The sequence below is a fragment of the Halichoeres trimaculatus genome, unplaced genomic scaffold (assembly GCF_033239565.1).
Source record: "Halichoeres trimaculatus isolate MK-OKI-2021-1 unplaced genomic scaffold, fHalTri1.1 fHalTri1_scaffold_9, whole genome shotgun sequence".
In the NCBI taxonomy this organism is placed as follows: Eukaryota; Metazoa; Chordata; class Actinopteri; order Labriformes; family Labridae; genus Halichoeres; species Halichoeres trimaculatus.
Genome location: NW_027437188.1, coordinates 35,551,873 through 35,579,094, shown reverse-complemented (window position 1 = coordinate 35,579,094; position 27,222 = coordinate 35,551,873). Strand labels below are relative to the sequence as shown.

The following is a 27,222-nucleotide window of genomic DNA, read 5'->3' as shown; positions in this document are numbered from 1 at the left end:
AGAGATCTAGCGTTCTCATATATCTCTATGGACGTGGCTATTGGTGTCTGGCTTACACGCCACCCAACCAAGAGCAAGGGCACGGTACGCTGTGGAAACCCAAGCAGGATCAGGCTTTACAGATCGGTACCGTACCAAACTGTATTGATTCGTATCATACCGAACTACACCAATCCATACTAGACCAAATTATACCGACCTGTACTGGACCAAAGTGTACTGGTCCGTGCCGTACCAAAGTGTACTGATCCTAACCGTACCAAACTGTACTGATCTGTACCGCACCGAACTGCACCTATCTGTACCTATCTGTACCGTACCAAACTGTACTGGTCCCTACTGGACCAAAGTATAACGATCCGTACTGGACCAAACTGTACTGGTCCGTACCGTACCAAACCGTACTGATCCGTACCTGATCTGTACCGGACCAAACTGTACTGATCTGTATCAGACCAAACTGTACCGATCCATACTAGACCAAACTGTACCGATCTGTAATGAACCAAACTGTACTGGTCCGTACCAAACTGTACTGATCTGTAATGAACTAAACTGTACTGATCCGTACGGTACCAAACTGTACAGATCCGTACCAAACCGTACTGTACCGTACCAAACTGTATTGATCCGTACCGTGCCAAACTGTACCGATCCGTACCGTACCAAAGTGTACCCATCTGTACCCATCTGTACCATACCACTTGGTGTAAATGGGGCTTTAGTCCAACTCATCTTACTGCTGTTCCTGTCCTCTTCCAGGTGCCGTCTCTTTGACATTTACTGACTATTTTGACGTAATGTCTGGTGTTTCTTGTACATTTGATGCTTTAGTTTTTGAGTTTGGGTCGATGGATCGTGACCCGAGTCCTCACTTTTAGTTGTGGGTTTTGAGGTGTGACTGAAAAATGGAGATCTCTGGGAGGAGAACCCAAAGGGATTCTTTTTGGTGATAGGTGCTTCGTTTTGTTGTCTTCTCTGTGTTTTACGGTTTGGACGCCTGGACGTTTGACCCTCCCAGCCTCTGAAATGTGACCACACCCTCACTGAAAGCGTTCGCACACTCGGCTGAACTCTCGCCGCCCGCAGCCTCGGCCGTCAGAGTGTGAGCGGCGTGTTCATCTCTCTGTATCCGTGTGCTTACAGAGCGTGAAGAGACATTAACACAGGAACCATTTCCACAGAGATAGGTACACTGTTTACATATTGCTGTTTGCAGGTATACTTCAAGAGAGTTCAACATTAAGCACACACGTAGGTTAACTTGTTTCGTCTTTTTGTAGATGCTCACATTCACAAAAACTCTTTAAATGGAGAGAAAGAGAGAAGGAGGAGGAGGAGGAAGGAGGAAGAGAAGGGGAGACTTTGAGAAAACCGTAGAGTTCATCAGGGTTTAACTTCCTGTTTGATGACAGGACGGATATGTACAACTGATTATCATCGACGAATGCTCTGATCTGGTTCAGTGTTTCTGAGACGCTGAACAGGCGCTGGAAACTCTGATTTAAAGATTTCAGTGAAGGAAGTGGTTTTGGGTCTGTTAGCACTTTTGGTTATCGTCAGGTTACAGCTCTTCGTTAGGGATTAACATATGCTGGATTAAACTCCAACTAGAGATGATTAATGCTTCTATTTGGCTAAACACTGATTCATAAAGAAATCTGCGCCGAGGCATTCAGACACGGTCCAACTCGTCTAAAAATCAGACAGAACTCAAAGGAAATCCTTCAGCTGTACACGTTTCTCTAACCAAAGTTTGACCTCACGCTAACGCTACGATGAAACACGATGGAGCCAGAAGATGTTTGACCCTGTTTTCAGTTCCACGTCTGAGATTAAAGCATGCAGGTGATAAAAGGTTCACACAGGGATCTGATCCAAAAGCCCTGACTTTAACGGACCGTTGGGGGAGCAACCCCGATTCTCTGAGTGGAGGAAAATCTCTCAGACGCTGCGTCCACGCTGCTACGGTTTCACTTCGTAACATCCGTCTGAAAACAGGAACACAGTCAGCATCTTCTCCAGTAGTCTCAGCTTCAAGGGTTGTTCGACGACAGGAAGGGGCGCGCCTGATTCTGATAGGCTGACCCTGGTACCATGCAGAAAATATTTAAAGAGGGGGTAAATTCCAGCATCATGAGAGCTGGGCTCTACCTTTCAAATTACAAAAATTGCACAGAAATGGATTAGTAATAGTTTGAGTCAGCTGAAGGAACAGGTAGCTTCACCTGATCAGAGCATAAATAAGTATTATACGTCGCTGAATTTAACTTTAAAGAGGGGTATTCGGATTCCCCTTGTTGTTAACATGGTTGCAAAGTAACAACACTGCATGTTCAGACCAGATCTTCATAAGGAAGGGCCTCAGAACTGCCCAGAACTCTGCTCCAGAGGGCTGGCCAATCAGAGAGAAGGGGGTCTGTGGAGCAGGTAGTCTTAAAGAGACAGCGGCTAAAACTGAGTGTTTCAGACAGAGACTGAATAAGAGTTTTTTTGAAACACCAGAAAGAGAAAAATAGAAATTTAATGAGCTGTAAATCATGTAAAGATGCATGTAAAGATACTACAGGGGCCCCAGAGGGACAGAATTAAGACTTAGAAAAAAAGCACGATACCCCCTCTTTAAGTTTGGAGAGACTTATTTTGATTGGCACATTAATACGAGTCAAAAGTCTCCTGTGCACGACTTTATCGCAGGAGAAGTTTGACGTGAACGCAGGAGCGTGGACGCAGTGGGTGAGATCCTGTGCATGGCCCTTTAAGGAGCTTCTACATCGGCAGGATCAGGTCTGAGGTCTGCAGGAGGACTCTGACTTTTAAACTGAGGGCGTTAGAGTAATCGTGCATTTTTCAGCTTCAGATCACACACGTATTCTGATCTGTCTCTTCCTCGTGTTGGCTTTCATCCCAAAGTTTGGAGACTTAAATCTAGCAGCAGCGAAGTTAAAACATAAAGCAGCACAAAGTGACGTTCTGCGTCTTCGTACGGAAAGTAAAGAGCAGCTTCCTGCCTGACACGGACGAATACTAAGCTTGGACTCTGAGATCTGAACTGGTGGGTAGGACGCTGTGAGACGTGGAGATAAAATCTGGGGCAGAGCTGGATTCTCAGTTTCAGTTTCAGGAATGCAGGACGTTTGATCAGATACAAGGCACTATAGATTTTGCTATAGAACGGCTAAATTAGAGGGCGGAGAGTTCGAGGGGGAGAGGGACGGCGATTCACTACGAGAAGTTTAACCGACGACAGTGAGACTGAGAAAGTAAAGGATGAAGAGAGAGGAGAGGAGAGATCCATCCGGTGGAGGAGGAAGAAAGAGGAAGAAGAGGAGGAGGAGGGCGTGGTTAGGACTGCATCTCAGCGCGCAGCATCCACGGAAACCAACAGCAGAACAGCAACCTGCAGGAGGAAGAGGAGGGAGAGGAAGATGGAGCGTTTTATTGTCATGTTGGACATCAGACACTGAGGTCACAGATCTTACACAGTCTCCATTACACCTGGTTTTAAAGGGGCAGTTCGTGTTTTTTGAAGTCTTGACAGGAACTAAAGGTCTGACTCAGACGAGGACAAAACGGCCTCTGAGAGTTATTCATCAAGGTAGTGGGGCTTTGCTGCAGGGCTTGTTCCTCAAAGCAGCTTTGATATTACTGATTTAATTATGAGGTTTTTTACTGTGCGCTCAGAAACACCACACACATTTACTCTGTTCAAGATCGCCAAACTTTCTCTTTCTCTTTGTTTAGAATCAGAATCAAGTTTTATTGCCAAGTACATTTGCATATACAAGGAATTGTCTTGGTGTGTTGGTGCAACAATTCACAAGAAAATAATGAAAATGCTGATAGAATAAAGTAAATGTTAAGATATAAAATATACAAAAAAAAAATAGATAAACTATTTACGCTCGCCAGGTTTATCGCTGTTTATGAGTGGTAGACAAGCGCGGTTCAGCTTTGTTAGGCCCTGAATAGTTTTGTTCTTGGTTTGGGGACAGGTGGAGTGGGTCGTTTCAAGTGTTTTCATTTATCTTATGTTACAAACCTGCTCTGCTAGACCTGTGCTCAACATAAACTGAGTGTCCAGGATTTGAACCCAGGACGTCTTATAACAAAAACATATCCTATAAATGATATTTCAGTAATCATATGAATTAAAAACAGCCTGTAATGAATGATAAAGGCGTATTGCTAAGAAAAAAACACCGTAACTCTCCAAATTGTCCGACTTTATTCTTAATTTAAGGGTACAAGAGAAATTTGCTCAAAAGTTTGATTAAAACAAGAATAATGTCTTTATACAGGTCACTTTAATCTTGTTCCATTGGCAGATTTTTTAACTTGTTAAAACAATTCAGACCTCATTTTGTCTTTAAATAACCTGAAATAGGACATTTTTTTGGCCTGTTCGGGTGAAAATACATTTTCTTTCTAAAATAAGACAAAAACACCTGATAAGAATTTATTTTCTCCAGTGTAATTCCTATTACCTGGCTGCCAGGAAGGAAGGCTTTTATTTTTTTGTCACATTTGAGTCATAAAAGTCTTCTCTAATCCTGGTTTTCATCCGTACTAGGACCAGTTTGATCCCTGTCAGGGGTCACTCTAGAACACGGGTCTTCAATCTGTGGCTCTGGAGCCTCATGCGGTTCTTTGAGTCCTCTGCAGTGGCTCTATGTAGCTTAAAAAAATATTATTGAAATAAAAAGAAAAAAATTCTTACAGACAAACTGAAAAGTAAAGACATTTAAAACGGAATAAAAACATCCCTTAACATTTTTTTAAACTAGGTATACATCACATCTATCAATAAATTTGAATTTTATCTATTTATATATACATTTATTTATTTTTTGTTTTTACTTTTTCTTTTTTTTTATTTAATTTTTTTGTCATTTTTTCCAATTTAATAAAAATATTTGCAATATTTTAAAGATTTTGCAAAATTGGAATATTGCACATTTCTCTTTTTTTTTTAATTTCTGCAAATTTCTCCAAATCATTTTTTTTAATTTTGCGTTTTTAATCATTTATTTCCTGCAATTTTTTTGAGATTTGGCATTTTTTTCACAAATTTTTAATTTTATTTTTTCTATTTTGCAAATATTTTAAATTTTACATTTTGGCAAATTATTGAAATGCCACTTTTTTGCTTATTCATTATTTAGCATTTGTTTTATATAACAATTTCTATTAAAATTTTTTTTTTTTGCAAATTAATAAAAATAAAAAAAACTAAAACATTGCATGTTCAATTTTATCAACACAAAAACCTCCTTGTTTAGGTAAGTAGTCACTAGTTTTTTACTATGGATAGAAATTTATACACTTATTTGTCGGAGGCTAAATGGCTCTTGTGAAAGTAAAGGTTGCAGACCTTTGCTCTAGAAGATTCTCCTTTGTTATCTAAAGGTGCTCCTTTGCAAACACAAATCTAGCTTCAATATAACTTGTTCCCGGCAGCAGAGCGGAGCTTTAAAGCTACTTTTGGACCTGTCTGCATCCCCTGTGGGAGCTCACCTGGATATGGAGCTCTCGGAGGTCAGGTCTTTAGGAGAACGCATCTGGTTGAAGTTTCGCTTGGGCTGAGCCACTGCAGGAAGAAACAGAGGTTTAGAGCTTTTCAGTAAAAGCTGAATTCAGACTGACGGGAGCTCGAGGAGAGACACTCACTGGTGACTTGGTGAACCTTCTTCACCATGGATTTGTCGCTCTGCGAGCCGTCTTTAGGTCCTCCGATTCTGACAAAACAACAACAACAACAACAACAAACACCTCCAGGTCAGAGCTGGCTGAAGAGGATGAGGAGCTAAACTCACATCACACTGACACCAAACACACCCTCACCTCTGCACGCGAGAGGGCGGAGCAAACACGCCGTATTTGGGCAGGCAGCTGAAGTAGCGTACTCCGAACACGGAGCCGTCGTGTTTTCCTGTGGGCTGATCCAGCTCGATACCGAACCAGTACCCTGCAGGGACGAGGACGTGAATCAGGAAGTGGAAACAAACGTCTGTGGGCGTCACCAACGAGCTGGACTCTCAGCGACACTCACCTGGAGCGAAGTCTGTCTTCCCGTAGAAGCGAACGATGCCGTTTTTCTGTCCTGCCACCAAAACCTGATCCCCGACTTCCACGTTGAGTCCCTCTGGATCCAGACTGGCTACTGATGCCTTCTTCCTCTGGGCTGAAACACACACACACACACACACACACACACACACACACACACACACACACACACACACACACACACACACACACACACACACACACACACACACACACACACACACACAGACACTTAGATCAAACACAGTAACTTACTCACAGCTGTTTGGAGCATCAGAGCTGTGTTACCTCGCTCCCGCTCCTTCTCCTTCTTCTCCTTCTCCTTCTTGGTCTTCCCGGCGAGGCGGGACGCCAGGTCCATGCGGGGGGTTCGGGGCGTGGAGGTGACAGATGAAGGTGTCTGATCCACGGCTTTGGAAATCTTTGAGACAGGAGCAAAAATCCCTGGAGAAGGAAGAGAGAAAGAAAAAAAATAATAAAGAAAGAAAAAACAGAAAAGTTTTAAGATTTTAAACCCAACTTTATTTACACATAAATACTTTCAATGTACAAAATTACATCTATCAATTTATGAATGTCACTGCTGAAATCCTCTCAGGCTTTTATAGAATAAGGACTAAAGCACAGCTTCTCATCAACAACAGAACAAACAGCTGAAGAACAACACCACTGAGACAAAGACTTATCTAGATTCCTTATGAAGGAATAAAACCTAAAATCCACTCTGACTCTAAATCTGAGCAGGGGCACAAACATTTGCAGAAGCTCCTCCCCTTAAACTCCATCTATGGCATTTTTCTACTTTTGTAAATAAACAGTTAAAAAAGACAGAAAAAGAAAAGAAAGAAAGAAAGAAAGAAAAAATAAAATAAAGTATAAAGAAAAAAAAGGAAAAATTCAAAGAAAAAGAGAAAATAGAAAGACAGAAAGTAAGAAAAAGAAAGAAAGATAGGAAAAAGATACAAAGAAAATAGTAAAAAGAAAAAAAGAAAAAAGATAAAAACAGTAAGAAAGAAGAAAGAAACAAAGAAAGAAAATAGTCACAACAGAAAATTGACAAAAAAAGGAAAAAGGAAAAAAAATCCAAAAATAAAGACAGAAAATAGAAAAAAATGAGAAAAAGAAAGATAATAGAAAAAAGGAAGGAAGAAAGGAAGAAAAAATTAAGAAAAACAACGAAGAAAGAAAGAAAGAAAAAATAGGAAGAAAGAAAGGAGAAAGAAAGGAGAAAAAAAAGAAAAAAGAAAGAAAGACAGAATGGAAGAAATAAATTAATGAACAAAAGATAGAATGAAAAAGACAAAAGATAGAAAGAAAAAGAAAGAAAAGAAAAAAGAATAGAAAGAATGAAAAGATAAAGAAAGAAAGAAAGAAAGAAAGAAAGAAAGAAAGAAAGAAAGAAAGAAAGAGAAAGAAAATAGAAAGAACGAAATAGTGAAAGAATGAAAAATAAAAAAGAAAGAAAGAAAAAAGAAAGATAAAGAAAAAGAAAGAAAGAATGAAAAAGAAAAAAGAAAGAAAAAAGAAAGATAAAGAAAAAGAAAGAAAGAAATAATGAAAAATAAAAAAGAAAGAAAGAAAGAAAGAAAGAAAGAAAGAAAGAAAGAAAAAATAAAATAAAGTATAAAGAAAAAAAGGAAAAAATCAAAGAAAAAGAGAAAATAAAAAGATAGAAAGAAAGAAAAAGAAAGAAAGATAGAAACAAAGAAAGATCAAGAAAAAAGAAAGAAAGAAAGAAAGAAAGAAAGAAAGAAAGAAAGAAAGAAAGGAAGAAAGAAAGGAAGAAAGATCAAGAAAAAAGAAAAAAAGAAAAAAGAGAGAATGAAAAAAGAGAGAAAGAAAGAAGGGAAAAGAAAGAAAATTAAGGAAAGACTTTAAACTGCAGACAGCAGCTATGCCCCCCTGGCACCTTTGGATCCTTAAACCCTCTAGCCTGCGGCCTTAATGACCTAAACTCTCAACATGTTCCTGTTTTAGCTCTGTTTTGGTCTCCACCTACTCCAACAGGAACCATCCTCAACATCTGATGTAAAAACTTTACTTCTGCACCAGTTTCTATTGAACTACCTCCACATTTTCCGTCTTAGTTGAAGTATTTTTAAAAAAAATAAATGAAACAACTTTCCATAATAACTGGGCCACACCTTTAGGGAAGTGATGATGACTGAAATTAATGTGAAAACATTAGTTTTTCCTACGTCTTCAGGCTCCTAAACATTGGGTAACTTCACCTGTATCACACGAGTACACACCCTGAGCTGCTTTGGCAGTAACTCTGTGTGTTTGATCTGGAAAAATCCTGAAAGTCCTGAACGTTCACTCTTTTAAAAACCTGTGAATGATTTTGCACCCTTTGGACTAACGAAGGATTCAGAGACTTGCTCAAAGGCGCCTCAGAAGCAGCTGTTACCTAGTTTAGGAGGACAGATGAAGTAGCGCACGCCGCCCACGCTGCCGTCATTCTTCCCCTCTGGCTCGTCCAGCTCCACGCCGACCCACTGACCGCTGGCGAACTCTGTCGTCCCACAGAACCTCAGCGTGCCGGTCTGAGAGAGACAGAGATGGAGAGATGCTCTGTAAGGCTGCGGAGAAGGGAGATCTGTAATAATGTGCGGGGTTATGACAGGGAGAGGGGGCGGGGCTTCAGATGGAGGATCTGTTGGTGCTGTCAGAGGGGTGAGTCGCGTCAGTTAGTCTACAGCCGGCGCCCGCTCCAACCAACCTGTTTGAGGGTGTCAGGCAGGCTGTCTTCGCTGCTCAGGTCTCTCTGGAGCTACAGAGAGTGTGAGAACACCAGGTTCAGAGCTCATTCAGCACGGCGGCCCAACAGCTCCACACACACTCCACACGATACACACTTTCCCCCAAAACGAAAACACAAACGAGCATGCTCCTGTTCTCAGCGCGTCTCAGAGCTCATGAAGCTACATTTCTGCTCTTCACATTCAATAAAAATCATAAAAAATGACGTTTCTGAGAGTTCAAAGTCTCTGGAATGATCCTGTCTCGCTTTTTGCCTCGCTATCTATAAAAGTATGACCTCTCCTCCTCCTCCTCCTCCTCCTTCCTCTGACCTTCATGTCGTCCAGAAACACACGGTCGCCCAGCTTCATCCCCAGAGAGGACAGCATCAGGTTCCCAGGGATGTTGTCGTAGTTGGGCAGCGTGGCTCGGGGGAGGTTACAGCTGAGCGGGACGGCGTCCAGCAGCAGCTGCTTCAGCTCTTTGGCCACCATGGCCGCCTCAGCTTTGTCCAAACTCATGTCCATCGGGTCGGGGACCACGTCTGCCGGGACCTGGCTCTTATCATTCTGGAGAGAGAGAAGATTTTATTCATTAGGATTAAATAAATTCAGTTCCTTATTTTCTGCTGTGTCTGATTTCATCAGTGTGGTAAGGATTGCTTCCTGCACTTCCACATGTGTATGTGGACTGCCAACGCCAGAGGAAGGAAGAGCAGATCTCCCCTCACTCCAAAAGTCATATGTATCTCAGTGATGCTCCCTCTGTAGGGTACCCTGTGTCTCTTTGCTGCTGCTCTGCCTGCCTTGGCATTCCACTTTAGCATGTGGAAGGGAAGGGAGCTCCCAGAACAGACCCGTTAAACATTACAGTTTGGAATGGCCGTGATGTGCTCTTTCTGAGCAAACAGACTGAAAGAATCCCCGCTAAATAAGGCTCTAGTTCTCATTGTGTCTCTTCGTCCTGGCAGACTACTTGCGTTTGGTTATATCTGGCACGCCGGACACGGACTGATACACTAAGCGGCAAGCGCCTCGTAGCCAGCTGTGGCTCTGCAACGGAGGTAGTGCCGGTTTACGCCACGACGAGAACTAGAGCACACCGATGATTTTCACATGTCTGTAGAGCCAGAAATGTGGGCTGGACGGCGAGCTATAAATGTAGTTACAAAAGGAGCTGAAGTGAAAAGTAGGTTAGAAATAACATTAGAGCAGGGTATGGGAAAAAGATGTTTTGTCTCACATTTGGGCATTTTTTGGTCAAAAAGTACAATCTTTTGCTAAGTTAATCCCTTTGTTAGAAACAGGAGAAGTCAGGGAATGTTGTGATACACTTTTTATGTTTCTAGAGTGAAGATTCTGGAAGTTATGACAGTTTGTTTGAGAAGGTTCAAACGTCTCAGCAGCAGCCTCCTTCACTCTGGCTGCTGATGTCACACACTGTAAGAGCAGCGATTTTTGTGAAAGTTTGTGTTGCTTTAACAGTAGTATCTCAAAAACCGTAAAATATATCCAAAAGATACATCATACCTGGACAGCTGAAAGATTTGTGAACATTTTAAAGCAAAAATGAAGTCTGTATGTAAAAGTATGATAAAGTACTAGCATCTCAAAGTTGAGGGACTTTTAGGCGGAAGAGCTGTAGTTTCCCATTCATTTCATGGGGAAATTTTGTCAGAAAAAAAGATAAATAAATCAAAAAGTTTAAGGGTTAGGGATGAGAAAAGTCACAGTATTCATGTCCTGAAGAAGCTGAACAGTTTAAAAGTTAAATGGTGAAAATCGGACAAAATTTGAAGGAGTAGCAAACTGTAAAATGTACAAAAGAAGAAGAAGAAGAAAAAGAAAGTCGGATAACAATATGTTGAATTGCTAAAACTGAAGATGGAGTGACAGACACAGTGAGGTGTCCTTACCCGGACGCTGGGGTTGGCTCCGTGCTCAAGCAGACATTTGACGGCTCCCAGACAGAGGTTGGAGGCGGCGATGTGGAGAGCTGTGCCGTAGTGGAAATCACTGCAGGTGGAGTTCAACACTGAGGAGACAGCAGAAGAAGAGGAGGTTGTTATTAACCCTCCATGTCTGTTTATGATTCTGGATTCTTGATGTGTGTGTTTGACCGACGTGTCTGCGTCTACCTCGAGGTTTCGCAGCTTTAAGCAGGATCCGGATCAGCTCGGGGACGTCAAAGTAAGCGGCGTAGTGCAGGGCGTTCATGTTGGTCCAGCGGCTCCTCAGGCTGACATCGGCGCCCAGAGAGATCAGCTGACTGGTGAGACGCAGAGCGGCTGACGGGTCACCTGTGGAGAGATCACAAAACTCTGAGGAGCTCGAATCTCAAGTATTTGATTGTAAGAGGAGAAAGACAACATTTCAAATGTTAAAACTGAAAATACAGACATGACTCTGTAATGGCAGTCACCGCATGGGATCAAAACAACCTCAAAACCTGTTGTCTGTGAACACCTGACTTATTATCACCTCAAAAAGAAAAACTTAAGCAGGATTGAAGGTTGTGAAGATGAAAGAAATGTCGTACCGACTCCATGAGCTCCGGCCTTACAGCTGTAGTGCAGCAGAGTCATGTCGGTCAAACCGTCGCGGTCGTTCACGTGGCAACCACGCTTCAGGATCTGAAAAACAGACAGACACAGCAAAGTGTGCATCACTTTTCTTTTCTTTAACTAGACTGAAAAGCTGACAACAAACAAAGGAGACCAAATACATGTGAGAAAAATTCAAATTTATTTTCTGTACGAGTTTTTCTTTGAAAATCTGTAAGAAAACATGAGAGCTACTGGAGATAAAATGTGCATAAATGAGAGTTTGAGTCCTGGTTCCTGGATGAAAACAAGTCTCCAGCTGGTGCAGGACACATGCTGTGAAATGTGACTCGACTGTCTGCTCCCGACTTATTCCTGCAGGCTGACTCAGCTTCCTGCTGAGTCATGGTGGAGCTTCATTGCTCTCTGCACCACTCTCCTTCCTCTCTTTAGATCGATGCAGCCGTTTTAACTGGGTCAATGTCACCGCGTCTGATACCAGAGCTCGTCTTACTGACACGGAGAGAATCGACTTCTGTGAAAGTGAAATGTGACGTCCAGCGTTCAGGCGTCTGATACCAGCTCCTCACTGCTCAGGGGGCTTTCATTGTCCATTATCTGAGTGTGTGTGTGTGTGTGTGTGTATCTGGGTCAATGTGACAAAGACGACTAAGTGAGGTTTCAGGCTTCGTGCCAGAACAACAAGTCCAGCTGATACGAGCATTTCAACACAACCGCCTGACTGTTTGACACCACAGCGCTGCATCACGGCGTGTTTGTAGACCAACTTCTTTTCTCTGATCAGAAATTTACATTTAACATGATACGTGCTGTAGTTACTCTATTTGTGCGCTCTCACCTCATTGCCGATGATGTCGATCTTGTGTTGCACCTGAGGAACCCACTGACGCACGATGGCGAACAGCTCGGGGATGGTGGTCCGAGGGTCCATGAGGATCTCCAGACAGGCCGGGTCATTGGGGTCGAAGAAGGTGAAGGCTGGAGACGGAGAGAAGAATTAAAGTAAATCAGGAAAGAGGAAACTCAGAGTGCAGAAATCAGCAGATTGGTCGTGTTGATGCCAGAAAGTTTGCATCATTAATTCAGAAGTAACCTGAAAGCTCGGCACTTTCTGGTCCTGCCAGCTCGGCAGTCTGAGCGCCGACAGATTTCATTTCACTGAGTGACTAAAATCACCTCCAGGACAGATGCCACTTCTCCACACTGCCAGCTGCTCACTCAGGTCCAACATTTGTTACAGCTCAGGTGGAGAGACTGGATTTTTAACCAATCAGAGGCACTAACGATGATCAGATGTTTAAACAGCGCCACCTGTCTGTCAGTCTGTGGGATATGTGCATGTTGTCCTGGAGTTGATGTGTCAAAGTAGGAAAACAGGTGATTTGAGGAAGGAAGGGACTTAAATAAGAAACAAACTGTCAGTCCAAGAGTAGCCTGAACTGCAGTTCCTGTGGGATGATCCCAGCCTGCAGGGGGCAGCAAACACCAAAAGAGCTCCAGAAAAACACAGAAAACTGAAAACTACCGAAAATTGAGATTGTAAAATAAAATAAAATTCTCACCCCCAAAAAAACAGTAAACACATCCAAAATATATAAATAAATAAATATATACATTAGAATTAATTATCAACAAACAAACTGAAAATAAAATTTACAAAAAAGAGAAAAAAAAAACATTTAAAAAAAATGTTAAAAAAAATTTGTTTTAATATTTTGCTTGCTAAGAAAAAATTGAAATAGTGAGAAATGACCAGCTGGAAAAATATTAAATAAATGAAAATATGAAACACACTTAATAATTAAGACAATTATATTGATTTTAAAAAGTGAGCAAAAATTGAAAAAGATAAAAACTAGAAACATTTAAATTTCAAATTATTTTAAAAATATTAAAAAAAAAAAGGACCAGGGGAAACATGAAAAAATAAACAATTTATTTTAAAATAAAAGAAAAAAATATTTATCGTCAAAAAACTTATAAGGAATGAAGACGGACCAGGTTAAAAAATTCCCAACAAAAAGAAAAAGTGAAAAAAAAAAAAAAAACATGAATAAAAAAAAAAAAAAAAAAATCTTGTTGAAAACTGAAAATAAATTTCAAAGAGATAAAAAGCTGAAAAGACTCTTGTTTCGTCTTAATCCCAAAATCTAGTTAAAAAATAACATCTGCTAAAACTTAAAACACAAACTTAAAACCGTTGGTTTGATGTTTTACGGTTCGTCACATTTCTGTGAAACCTTCAGTTCAACATTCGGTGACAACCAAACTGTGAGTCAGTGGAAGCAGAGCTGCTCTGTATTCACTGCTGGATGGAGCTGGTCAGAACACACACACACACACACACACACACACACACACACACACACACACACACACACACACACACACACACACACACACACACACACACACAGAGTGCATAATGGAGTCGGCCGGTCTGAGCTGGTCTCATGAATACTGATCACTCTGTGGTTCCTTCAGCTGCTTTTCAAACCCATCGATCCGTCAGAGCGAGTTCATGAACCGACAATCCTCCACTGTTTATCACTGATTCTCACTGCACACACACTCTATGACTGTGTGTGTGTGTGTTCTCAGAGAGTGTGTAGCTGTGTGAAGCCTCATAGACATTCAGCAGAGGTTTCCTCTCTCTGGATGTTTACTGAGGTTGTGTTGAAGGAAAATTCTGTCTGGGCTGATTTTATTCACTGAACCTCAGGAATAAACGACAGAAATGAAATATTTGGTGATTTATGGAATGAGGGGATGAATTTAGAGCGTGACGATGACAGATGGCGCTCTCTTTGACTCACTGTAGTCTTTGGGCAGGGGGGCCTGCGCCGATGGGTGCACCATAGCTCTGCGGCGCGGCTCGTGAACCGGACTCTGGTACTCGGACACGGACAGCGGCTCTTGCTCCGCCTCCTGCTCCACCTCCTGCTCTCTCCCAGTCAGAGGCTCCTCCTCCTCCTCTCGCTCCTCTCTGTCCTCCCGCTCTTCCTCCTGATCGTCATCCTCATCGTCGTCCACCTCCGCCCGCTCCTCGCCTTCTCTCTCCTCCTCCAGCTCGTACTCCTCCTCTTCCTCCTCGTCTTCGTCCTCGTCTTCCTCCTCCTTTTCCTCTTCCTCTTCCTCCTCCTCCGTCAGGGCCTCCTCCTCTTCTTTCTGGACCCGGCCCTCTTCCTGCTCCTCCCGGTCGTGCCTCTCCTTCTCCTGCACCTCCAGGTTCTCCTCTTTAGTCATGATGAGGGATGCTGCAGCTCGGCCTGTCAGAGAGGGAGACATAACGTCAAATCTTTAAATTACAAGTGACGAGAAATGTCTTTAAGTGATTCTTTTCTCTATTATTTACGTTGTCAAATCCAAAAAAAGCCAAAAAATCAAAACATATGAGCTATGATTTGGGATGATTGAGGCGGTTTTATGTTTATATATACAGGAAAACATTGTTTTTGAAATGTCTACATCAGCTGCGCCTGTCGTGCTTCCTTTTTGTGATGCGGCACCTGTTCACCCTTTCACGCTTGAAGGCTTCCTCTAAGAAACCTTTGTTTCACAACATTATGCTATGACTTCTGGGTAATTCCTTCACGCTATGTCTGTGGGTGTTCCCGCCTAGTAGGCCCGGGCGAGATAAAACTGAAATCGATTAATTTGAGTTTTTCTTTGTAGATGATTTACCGCAGCAAGAGCTAACTCTGCGTGTGTGCAGCGTTGTTAAACAGTTCATTGACGACAAAACAAAAACTAGTATGTTTCAAAAATGTTCCTGAGTTTTTTTCACACCTCTTCCTTCAATCCTCTGTTTTCTACCTGTCACTTTTCAGGAGTTTGATTACGATCTTTGACTGTAACTAGGGATGCAAATTATCGATTAAATTATCAATTTATACATGTTTCATTGTATCGATCGATGAGCGATTAATTGATAAGCGGCAATTTCCATTTCTGAATCAATAAGTTCCTTTCTAAGAAAATGCTATCTTTCTTATTAAAGAGAAAATGCAAATCATATTCCTTAATAAAAAAATTATTCTTAACAGCAGGGAATCACTCATTCACAAGTGGAACAATGCAATGACAAGGCTTCTTTAAGGCTACATGAAGCATGAAAATAAATAAATGTACTGTTTGTTAGAAGCAAAACAAACTTAACAAATAGTACTTTCATAAATAAAACAAAAATGAAGGTGACTTAAACTTGAGAGTAAATAAGTGCACCGTCTCTTATATACCCGTATAAAATATTTAAAATCAATTATGAAAAAAACATTAAGGTGTCACAGTTGGACTATTAGCACCATAATAATCCTCATTTACCTTAAAATACAGGCTGCCTGTAAACAACTCAAAACACCCCTGAGAATAACGGATGTGCCGATAAACACAACATAAACATCCATGCCATGGCAATGTCGAGAGCTGGGGACAGGAGAGCGAGTGTTGCATCTTCACAGAGAAGACGCTGGCAGATGTTTCTTGTGGTGGTTTTACCACACGGAATGATCCTGTCTGTGTGTGAAAATGTGCGCGCGTATTTGTGTGTCTGTCAACGCGTTGGAGGCTGAACTTGGCCGTGTGCGAAACAGCGTGGGGAGAAAGGCCTCCGCCTTTGACCGCTGCCCGATCCACATCACACCAGACCCCTATGGCTCCTCCTGCAGGAGGTGGGTCCGCAGGAGGATGGACCCAACGGGGCCCCATGGGTTAGGCGCGGCCACCAGGTGCTCACCTACGGGCCACAACCCCAGGCCTGGCTTGAGGGCAAGGCTCCGGAGACCCTCCGGCCAGGATGAACAAATTCCTGTCTGTAACCATTCGTCTGGCCTCTCACCTGGGAATAGTAGAGTTTGCCTTGGGAGACCCTACCAGGGACAATTGCCCCCTCCTAGGATCATCAAGACACTCAAACCCCTCCACCACGTTAAGGTGGCGGCCATGGAGGAGAGAGATAGTGCGTCCCAAATCGCATACTTCCATACTCAAATACTTAAAATTTTGAGTATACTGCGTCAAAATGAAAAACAGTATGCATAGTATGCGAAAAATGAGTATGCAAAAGTACCAGGATGATGTACTCAAATTGTCCCTGATTTTGAGTATGCAGCTGTGGACACTTAACGCACTCATTTCCTCCTCTGGCAGCGATGTATAAATGTAACTTATTGATGTTGTTTTTTACACGTGTTGTTTCCACCAAGCACCATCAGCAGTTGACGTTGTGTATGTGGTGTAACTTGTTTTTGTTTGTTTTGTTCTGCGAATGATAGGCTATGCCAGTGTTTCTCAAATCTGGTCCTGGGGACCCCCTGCCCTGCATGTTTTTTATGTTCCTGACTCCAACACACCTGATTCAAATGATCAGCTCGTCATCAAGCTCTGCTCGAGCCTGATAACGAACCATTCATTTAAATCAGGTGTGCTGGAGTAGGGTAACATCTAAAACATGCAGGGCAGGGGGTCCCCAGGACCAGGATTGAGAAACACTGGGCTGTGCTAATGCTAGTTGAGCTAACAGCTATCTCGAATGCTAAAGCTCATTGGGCTGACAGTTACCGGTGCCCTAGCATTACCCGGTGAACCAGGTAAATATAATAACAAGCGGGTTAGACCCTGCACAGTGAGTACATGACCAGAAGCACCACTCAGACATTTAATTTGTGGATGTATTTTAACTGCCGCAGCGCCCCGCGTAGCTCTCTTGGTAGCCTCAGTCAGCTGCACCGACCCCCGTTAATAAACTCTACACCGCTGATCGTGTTATTAGCTGTGTTTAATATACTACTGAAAAGGCTTTGAAAATTCGCTGGCAAATAATGGCGGTGTTTGGCGGAAACGCGCTGGAAGCCGATCACAGTTAGATGTAGAAGAAGAAGAGGTCAACATTATGTCATCATTCGACATAATAAGTATGGCGCTCGGCAGTATGCGATTTGAGACGGCACTACACCCTCAAAATTTGCGCACTAAGCCAGTGAGTGTGTAGTATGCTTAGTACACTCAATTTGAAAATTTTGAGTACACAGTATGGAAGTATGTGATTTGGGACACACTAAGGCTGTGTCCGAAATGTCATACTAACATACTACATACTACATGGTCGTTGTGTATATACTGTATACTACATACTATAAGTATGATTAGAGTGCCAACCGTTTACACCGTAGTATACTACTCAGTTTCCCATGATGCATTTCAAACCCTCGACGACAAAAATTGGAAGCACACATAAGTCTATGGAAGCACACCAGGCTGTCAAATATCTCTGTTGATTCTCCACATTTGAAAGTTTTAAGAACATTTTAGACGTGAAAGTCATCACGTAGAAAACCAAAATGTGGTCATTTGGGCCACAAAACGCACGGATACAAATTCAATTTCGACATTTCGGACATTCTGTTAAGAGCGCCAATATGCTATCGAAGAAACTTCCGGTCCGCTCCAAAACAAGAGCCCAATTTACAAAAGGCGTTAAAGAACTTAAAGGAGATAAACGGGTGCTTTTATTTTGAAAACGGGAAGTTCGCTAGTGGATGATTGTTAGCTAACACCGGTCTCAAAACGAATTCATCACTCTTCAAAAAATTAAAAAATGTTTACTGCTCGCAGACACCGAAGACGATCCGTCCGTCGCCTCAGGCACTTTATTTCTTTGTCCTTACGTTTAGGTTTCCCTGTAGAGCTAAGTCCACTTTAGTTGCTTCTCATCTTGTCATCCCATTCTGTATTTACGTTTATAAATACGGGGCTCGCAATGCATTATGGGGCGTGTCAGTACGACTAGTATGCCCACCTCCCATACTTAAAAATTTTACCGATATAGTATACATCCGGGTATTTCTCGCGCACACAATCTTAGTAGTACATATGCCATTTCGGACACAGCCTAAGAGCCTTTGCCCCAAGTGGAGATGTTCAAGTGCCTCGGGGTCTTGTTCACAGGTGAGGGGAAAATGGAAAGCGAGAGATTGACAAACGGATCGGGGCGGTGTTGGCAGTGGTGCCAACGCTATACCGGTCTGTTGAGGAGAAAAGAGTTGAGCCAGAATACAAGGCTCTCAATTTACCTGTCAATCCATGTACCGACCCTCACCTATGGCCACGAGCTGTGGGTCGTGACCGAAAAAACAAGATCATCAAGAGGAGCCAAATGAGGTGGTTCGGGCATTTGGTGAGGACGCCTCCTGGACGCCTCCCTGGGGGGATGTTTTGGGCATGTCCAACTGGGAGGAGACCCTGAGGTAGACCCAGGACACGGTGGGGTGACTATATCTCTCAACTGGCCTGGAAACGCCTTGGTATCCCCCCAGAGGAGCTGGTGGAAGTGGCCAGAGACAGGGGTCGTTGGTCTTTGCTGATGGCACTGCTGCGGACCCGGATAAGCGGAGGAAAATGAAATAAAACGAAACGAATGAAATGAAATATTGGGATCAACGGTGGATATTTGAGTACCCGTTAACTCTTACCCATTCCTGTTAAAACACACCAAGAGAAGCCCACAGCTCATGTTAAGGTGCGACAGCCGTCCTCTGAACCAGCACCGCTCTCGTGCTCTGACCCACTAAGCTCTCAGACAACCCGTCTCCAGATCAAACCAGCCTTGATCTGTTTTCCTCACTCTGCTTTGAGCCTCTCCTTTGTTTCTCTCTTTCTGCTCTGCATCGTCAGTCGACGGCTAAGTTTAGCTCCTGGATGTCTCGGTGTGTTTGTGAGACGGAGACAGAGAGGGGAGTAAAGATGAGAGGAAGCCCAGCCAGGGAGGAGCTGATAGGAGCAGTAGCTTAGGGAGCTAATGCTAACTCCCCTTGTCTGTCATTAGTGGAGGCACCAGACGCTGAGATCCACCAGGAGCTGCTGCCTCAATCAGCTACTCCATCCTTCAAGCTAAAATCACTGCTAGCTTCAACTTTTCAGCTCGTTTGTGCAACAACGTCTTTAAAAACCTGTCGCAGAGTTTCTGAGCATGAAATGATGAAGCTCTCTGAGCTGCAGAGACGAGCACAGACATCCAGCCAGTTTGACAACCCAGTGAAACCAGTGACCCAGGCTTAATCTGTCTGCACAAATCTGAGGCTCAGCACACACACACTCACACACTCACACACACACACACACATAAACAAATAATTCACACTGCAAAAACAGAACTCTGAGCAAGTGTTTGACTTTTATTATTAAAAAATGACTTTTTTGACCTGATCTGAGCCACGTTCACCCGAAAATGTCTTAATTCAAGATATCAAAAGACAAAAATGATGCCAGAAAATGTGCTTTTTTAAAATTTAGATATTCCCATCTCAAGAAACTTGATATGACATTTTTGGCGTTAATTTTATCTTTTCATATCTTGCATTAAAACATTTTGGGGGGGAATTTTCCAGGTGAATGTGGCTCATATCAAGTCTGATGAGACACTCTTGACTAAAAATAAGACATTAGCTTTACTTAGAGTTCATTTTTTGCAGTGTAGAGGGTCGAATGAGGAATATGAGGGCTATAAACACTTGTGTTATAGTTTTTAAAACCTGAGTCAGGTACTGTCTGTTTGTAGTAGCAGAAGACGCTCAGCAGTAGGGGTCAGAGATAGACCGTTATGGGTTTTTGGGGGCCGATAACCGATATTTGAAACTGATGTTCATTTGAGGTCAAAGTGAAAATATTAGCGTCAAAATTTTGAACCATACAAACTCCAACACTTCACTTTATTCGAATACCTTCAAGCATATGTTAATTAAACAGCTCCTATGCTAAGCAGCATTTTTTATAAAGTTTACTGAAAACTTAAAAAAATAAATAGCTTAAGTTTTCTACAGTAAACAAAGTTTTCCAAAATTTCTATGTAACTGCAATAAAACTGGACAGAATTGAGTTTGTGCTGCTGTTTACATGTGTTATGCACTTGAATTAATTTTCTGTTTGGTTTTCACATGACTGATTTTTAAGGTTTTGACCATCTAGGGCTTCCATATCGTAGACTGGGAGAAATTCTGTGCAGAGAAGCATCATCAAGCAGCTCCTGAATGTAGGGGCGGGTACCTTTCACATTTGAAACGATACAGTACCGATGCCCGGTACCTGGCAATCGGTACCGGTACTCAACAGTACCAATTTTCGGTACTTTTTTGTGTTCGTGTGGTAAAAAAATATCAATTTGTTTCATAATAAAGTATTTTTTTTCACTTTGACATATTTATTATTCAATATATTAACTTGCAATCCTGTGTTCATGTCCAGCGTGGAAAATTACCTACTCTTCCACTCCCTCACAGTCACAAGGATACATTCAGGTACCTAAACATGGAACCTTTTGATTTTACATGAATCGATACCCGGTACTTTTGACAGGATTTGGTCGGTACCTTTAAAAGTACCTAATTCGGTACCCATCCCTTCCTGAATGTCTGCAGTTTAAAACATTTCTTATCATTTTTTAAGAGGCAGAAAAACGTATTCCTGTGGGTGTTGACAAGAGTAGTTAATCAGTCTATCCCTACTATGAAGACACGTGAGGAGGACGTGAAAGCTACGTGGTTATCGGAGGATTTTTTGCCTCTACGACTGACGTGTGGTCGAGCCAAACGTCCAAAAGGGATATCAGCATTATCAGCCCATAGCCGCTGGATGCTAGAGATCACAAGATCACAGGAGAACAACATGTTTCTGCAGGAATCCACCCATGACAACATACTTTCATGGTAATTAATTAGCATTTTAAGCTCATCTGGTCCTTCGTAAACTTCAGCTCCTTCAGTCCATGCCTTCTCTTTTCTGACGGTGTCCTTATAGACAAAATGTGTTGTGTCGTAAAGAATTATGAAGCTTTTCGCCTCCAATATTAACTTTTCCTCCTCCAAAACGTCAGATTTCCTCTGGATCTGACCTGCTTACTATGTTTACAAAATGTTGTTATTCAGAAGCAGCAACCACTAATGATAAGTTGTTCGTTTTTTTCCCCCATATTGTCATTAATATCATTATCACAACGTTCCTTATAATATTGTGATATAATTTTCAAGCTATATTGCCACTCATGAGTCTGACTTTTTGTTATGCAACATGATAAAACTAAATAAAGAAAGCTAAAATGGAGCATATTAGCCTTTATCGTCCCTTTAGTAAGTTAAGAGTAATGAAAGCAAGAAATGCTTCACCTCAAGTGCAAACATCAGGAATACATTCAAGAAATAATCTACAATGTAGCTTGCAAATTCTGTTTTTATGTAGTTTTGGAGCAGCTTTTTTTTAAAGAAAAAGCTGTTAAATCAGAGATAATGACGCCAAAATAGACAAATATTATTAATAAAACGGTGTCCACAAGGCTCACGTGCAGAAAAATCCCTTCTCGCTCTGACGTTTGGTTCATCCTCAGTCTAATTACTCATCTCTGTGTCCACGCCGTGTTTTTATGTAATCTGAAGTCTCAGCTGGTCGGTTTCAGCCTGAACAGAAATGTAATCAGCACCCGGAGCTGGACGCAGCTGAGGGCACGACAAAGGTTACGCAACACGGGCGTATGAGTCAGCGTGGACACAGTCTGCTGAGAAACACAGAGACAAAGGAGGAGGATCTCCGAGTCATTAGAGAGCAAAGTGAAACATAAACGTATGTTTGGAAAGGACACAATGAAATGTCAAAGACTCTTTTCTAATTCAGATCACCGACAAACATCAGAGCAAAAATTTTGGGCACAAGTGAGGGCATAAAAGTCTCAGAAAACATGAAAACTAAAGGAAAATTCCAGCACAGAAATGGATTCAGCTTAAACGACAACATCACCTGACCAGAACATAAATAATTATTATATGTCAGTGAAATTAATCTTAAAGCGAGTTATTCTGCTTTCCCATGTTGTAAACATGTTCGTAAAATAACAACGCCAGATGTTCAGACTGAATGAGATAGTGCACTGCAAAAAAACTGAAATCTTATCAGGTGTTTTTATCATATTTGAAGTAAATAATATCTTGTTATGAGCCACATTAAACTGGTCGATCCAGAAAAATTTATTGTTTCAAGTTATTTAAAGACAAAAATTAGGTCTGAATTGCTGTAACAAGTTAAAAAAAAATCAGCCAATGAAACAAGAGAAATTTCTCTAAAATTTGCTTACACTAGAATAATGTTTTAATACAAGTAGTTTTTCTGTTGTTCCATTTGCAGACTTTTATCTATTTTTTACTTGTTACAGCAATTCAGACCTCATTTTGTTTTTAATACGTTGAAACAAGACATTTTTCTGGACTGGTCAGGTGAATGTGGCTCATATTAAGTCTAAAAAGACATTTTCTACTGAAAATAAGACAAAAACACTTGATAAGATTACACTTTTCCAGTGGGATTTATCATTATTTAATGTGAATGGTGAAGTTGCATCCTCTTATCCCCAGTCATGACCAGATGGAGGGATTAAAAACAAGCTGTCTGTGTTTGGAGTAATTTGAATTTTTTGCTATGGTTGGTCTTTCCTGTTATTGTCCCTCATATTTTGGAGCTGTAGATCTATAAGGGGCCGTTTACATGACAACGGATTTAGGATGAAATACAAAAGTATTGTTGTGCTTCAGCCTCTCATTTACACTGAAACAGCATTTTAGCCGACCAAAAACACAAACTTTTGAAAGCAGCCTCCAGAGTGGATTTTTTTCTGTAACGCTGCAGCTACCGTTGCTGTGTAAACAGCAAACCAACAGTACCATACCACACCATAACGCAACCATACCATACTGTACATACCGTACCGTATCATACCATACTGTACCATATCATACCTTACTGCACCGTACTGTACTGTACCATACCGTACAGTATCATACCTCACTGCACCGTACCGTACTGTACCATACTGTACCATACTGTACCATATCATACCTTACTGCACCGGACAGTACTGTACCATACCGTCCCATACCGTACCATACTGTACCGTACTTTACCATACCGTACCGTATCATACCTTACTGCACCATACCGTACAGTAACATACCGTGCTGTATCATGCCGTACCGCACCAAACCGTACAGTAACATACCGTACCGTATCATACTGTACCATACCATACCATACCGCACCGTACCGTACCATACCATACTGTACCGTATCATACCTTACTGCACCATACTGTACAGTAACATACCATACCATACCATACCATACCATACCATACCATACCATACTGCTCCGTACCGTACTGTACCATACCGTACCGTATCATACCTCACTGCACCGTACCGTGCTGTACCATACCGTACCGTATCATACCTCACTGCACCGGACAGTACTGTACCATACCGTACCATACCTTACTGTACCGTACCGTACCGTACTGTACCATACCGTACCGTATCATACCTTACTGCACCATACTGTACAGTAACATACCGTGCTGTATCATGCCGTACCGCACCAAACCGTACAGTAACATACCGTACCGTATCATACTGTACCATACCATACCATACCGCACCGTACCGTACCATACCATACTGTACCGTATCATACCTTACTGCACCATACTGTACAGTAACATACCATACCATACCATACCATACCATACCATACCATACCATACCATACTGCTCCGTACCGTACTGTACCATACCGTACCGTATCATACCTCACTGCACCGTACCGTGCTGTACCATACCGTTCCGTATCATACCTCACTGCACCGTACCGTACTGTACCATACCGTACCGTATCATACCTTACTGCACCATACTGTACAGTAACATACCGTGCTGTATCATGCCGTACCGCACCAAACCGTACAGTAACATACCATACCGTACCATACCATACTATACCATACCGTACTGTACCACACCATACCGTACCAGACCATACTGTACCACAAGTACTGTACCATACTGTACTGTGCCGTACTGTACCACTGTTATGATCGCCGTGGACTACCATGCTGAGCTTGTGCTGCTCTAGCTGTGACTGTCTTAACAAAATGAGCATCTGTTGCTCCACTTTTGCTCTTAGTATTCACCAATACACCAGACGATCGGCTCAACTCTACTTCAGTGGAGATCTCCCAAAAGCTGCTTCTGTACAAGTCAGCTATAGTGCCACCTGCAGGCCTGGTATGCTTACTACAGAGTTTTTGGTCCCTCAGCGTTTTTTGTGCAAAGACAGATTTCTTTTACCTCTCTCTTTTTGCATTTTGGGGTTACACATTGTCACGTAAATGGGCTTAAATGTGAGGTTTGTGGTCTGCACTCTTATATTCACAGAACGTACACTCATGCACTGTGATAAAACAACAACATTTGAGATTTCACATTTTAAATCCAGTTATTATCTGACCGAGCAATTTTCACCAGTATTAGAGTCAAACTTACATATTTTATTCAGTCTAATACCGAAAATATGTGGAGTTTTAATGTAATGGATTTAACTGAATGGATAATAAAAAGATAAATAGATGGAAAGAAGTGATTTATGACTACATTTGACCAAATAATGACCTTGACCTGAATCATAATAACAGTGTTCTGGTTATCCAGACTGGAGGAGGGTCTGCCTCACAGCTGCCACTGGTCAGACCGGAAACCACCAAAATAACCAACTTTGAGAATTAAATTATTTAAAATTCCTACAATCCACATTAAACCGACTACATCCACACAAAAACACGGCCTCACGGGTGTATTTTCGTGATTCACAGGGTGTGTGGACGCCATGTGATGGGGACCAGCAGCCTGAGAGAGGAGGAGGAGGAGGAGGAGGAAGGGAGGCCATGGCAGCATCCTCCTCCTCCTCCATCCAGCCTCCATTTTACAACAAACCAACGCAGGAACACAAACACCGCAAAAACACGCACAGATGAAGCAGAGAGGATGCCCCACGCAGCTCCACACCACACCTCACAGCGAGGTTTGTGGTTAGGAATCGTTAAAAAACACGAGGAATGGACGCCACGGCTTCTGTTTGTGGTTTGTGCCAATGTGCGTAGTAACAGGCAGGGTGAGAAAAACGCCCCACGGACAGACAATGAACAACACGCACGAGCGACCCACGCAGAAAGGTGTGTGTTTGAAGCGTAAAGGCAATAAAAACACGTCACTGCTTTGATGGGTTTATGAATTTTCCTGTTTGAGAGCGTGTCGAGTCGAAAACAGGTTCATTTCAGAGTCTGAACAGCGCCCCTCCATCAGCATCTCCATCTTCCCCCACAAAACGGCACGAGACCAAACACGCACATGAGGATAAACCGACAACATGTCACGAGGAGAGGGCCCGCGTGAGGAAAAAGCTGCAGGTGGAGGTGTTTTTACCTGAAAACAAGCCGCAGGTTGTCCGCTGATGAAGGTCCTCTCTGCTCTCTGATGGCTGCACAAACACTGACGCTCTCTCTTCGTGTGCGTGTGTGTGTGTGTGTGTGTCTTGTAATTGAGTTTGTATGGGGCTCTTCTGACGTCACAGACTGGTCAGGAAAAGGTGAAAGATGGCATCCGGTTGTTATTGTGCAGCCTTTATAAAATAAAATTAAAAAAAAAAACAAAGACAGATAAAATATCTAAGTTAAATTCCAGAGTCTGATTACAAATTTTTAAAAAATGTTGAAAGTTTCTTAAATTTTTCAAAAATCACATCTATCGACCTTCTTTCCTCTCCATACACTCTGCTACATGTTGGTCTCTCCCGTTTTCAGCTGTTTTAAGTCGTTTTCTCCTAAAAGCACTGTTCTCTAAGGTGAACTACATATCAGCCTCCAAAGTGCTCTCTGCTGCCACACCCCTTAGAGGCTCATTCAGTGGCCAGTCGGTGTAACTGCAAGTCAATTTCCTCCAACTCCAAGATGGGCACCAGACTTATGGACCCCTGCTGGAATATCCTGTAGATCCTTTGACTTCAAAAGAACCCTAGAGGTAAAATAAATAAATAAATAAATAAATAAATAAATAAATAAATAAATAAAACAATTAAAATGAATGCTAATAAAAATAAAACACAGTATTTAAGTAATAGTATTATTCTATCTGAAAAATTTGTTTCAAAGTAAATTACATTTAACTATCTCAAAACAATTTCTGTGATTAATTTTGTAGTGATGGTGGACACTGGAGCTGAACTGTCAGACAGAAAAAGGACAGAAGAGCAGAAGAAAGATAAACAGAAGACAGATAGAGCACCAGCTAAAGGCTAAAACACTAGCTATAGGCTAATACACTAGCTTAAGGATAAAACGTGTGCTAAAGGCGAAAACACAAGCTAAAGGCAAAAACATGTAGTAAAGGCGAAAAAACAAGTTAGCGACTAAAACATGTGCTAGAGGCTAAAACGTGTGCTAGAGGCTAAAGCATAAGCTAAAGGCTCTAGCACATTTGTTTAAGACTAACACACAAGCTTAAGGCTAAAACCTGTTTTACAGGCTAAAATATGAGCTAAAAGCTAAAATATATGCTAGAGGCTAAAACATGTTCTAAATATTGAAACATTAGCTAAAGGCTAACACCCAAGCTAAAGGCTAACACGTGTTCAAGGCTTAAAGGTGAGGTAAAGGTTAACACATGTGATAAAGGCTTAACACAAGCAAAAGGCTAAAACATTAGCTAACTACTTACACATGTACTAATAGCTAAAACACAAACTGGCACACACTCTTACTCCTAAAAAAGTGCTAATGGCTTAGACATGAGCTTAAGTCAAACACATGTGCTAAAGGCTAAAACATGTACTTAAGATTAAAACATGAGCTAAAGGCTAACACGTGCTGAAGGATAAAGTATGTGCTAAAGGCTTACACATGTGCTACAGGCGAAAACACAAGCTAAAGGCTAAAACACAAGCTAAAGGCTAAAACATGAGCTAAATGCTAAAACATGAGCTAGAGGCTC

General features: G+C 41.9%; 1 protein-coding gene across 2 annotated transcripts; it reads right to left on the bottom strand.

Annotated features, from left to right (window-relative positions):
• Positions 1-293: 293 nt before the first annotated feature.
• Positions 294-25,817, bottom strand: clip3 (CAP-GLY domain containing linker protein 3). Of its 2 annotated transcripts, XM_074679005.1 has the most exons (15): positions 25,660-25,817; positions 14,191-14,643; positions 12,213-12,352; positions 11,350-11,443; positions 10,949-11,110; positions 10,727-10,845; positions 9,144-9,380; positions 8,792-8,842; positions 8,480-8,615; positions 6,358-6,513; positions 6,053-6,184; positions 5,845-5,968; positions 5,671-5,738; positions 5,518-5,590; positions 294-3,400 (listed from the first exon to the last, which is right to left on the bottom strand). In XM_074679005.1, exons 2-15 carry the CDS (start codon positions 14,618-14,620, stop codon positions 3,346-3,348), a joined length of 1,977 nt encoding a protein of 658 aa, XP_074535106.1. In that variant the 5' UTR covers positions 14,621-14,643; positions 25,660-25,817; the 3' UTR covers positions 294-3,345. The 2 variants fall into 2 exon arrangements, with proteins under 2 accessions (XP_074535106.1, XP_074535107.1); XM_074679006.1 differs by lacking the exon at positions 8,792-8,842.
• Between the last annotated feature and the right edge of the window lie 1,405 nt (positions 25,818-27,222).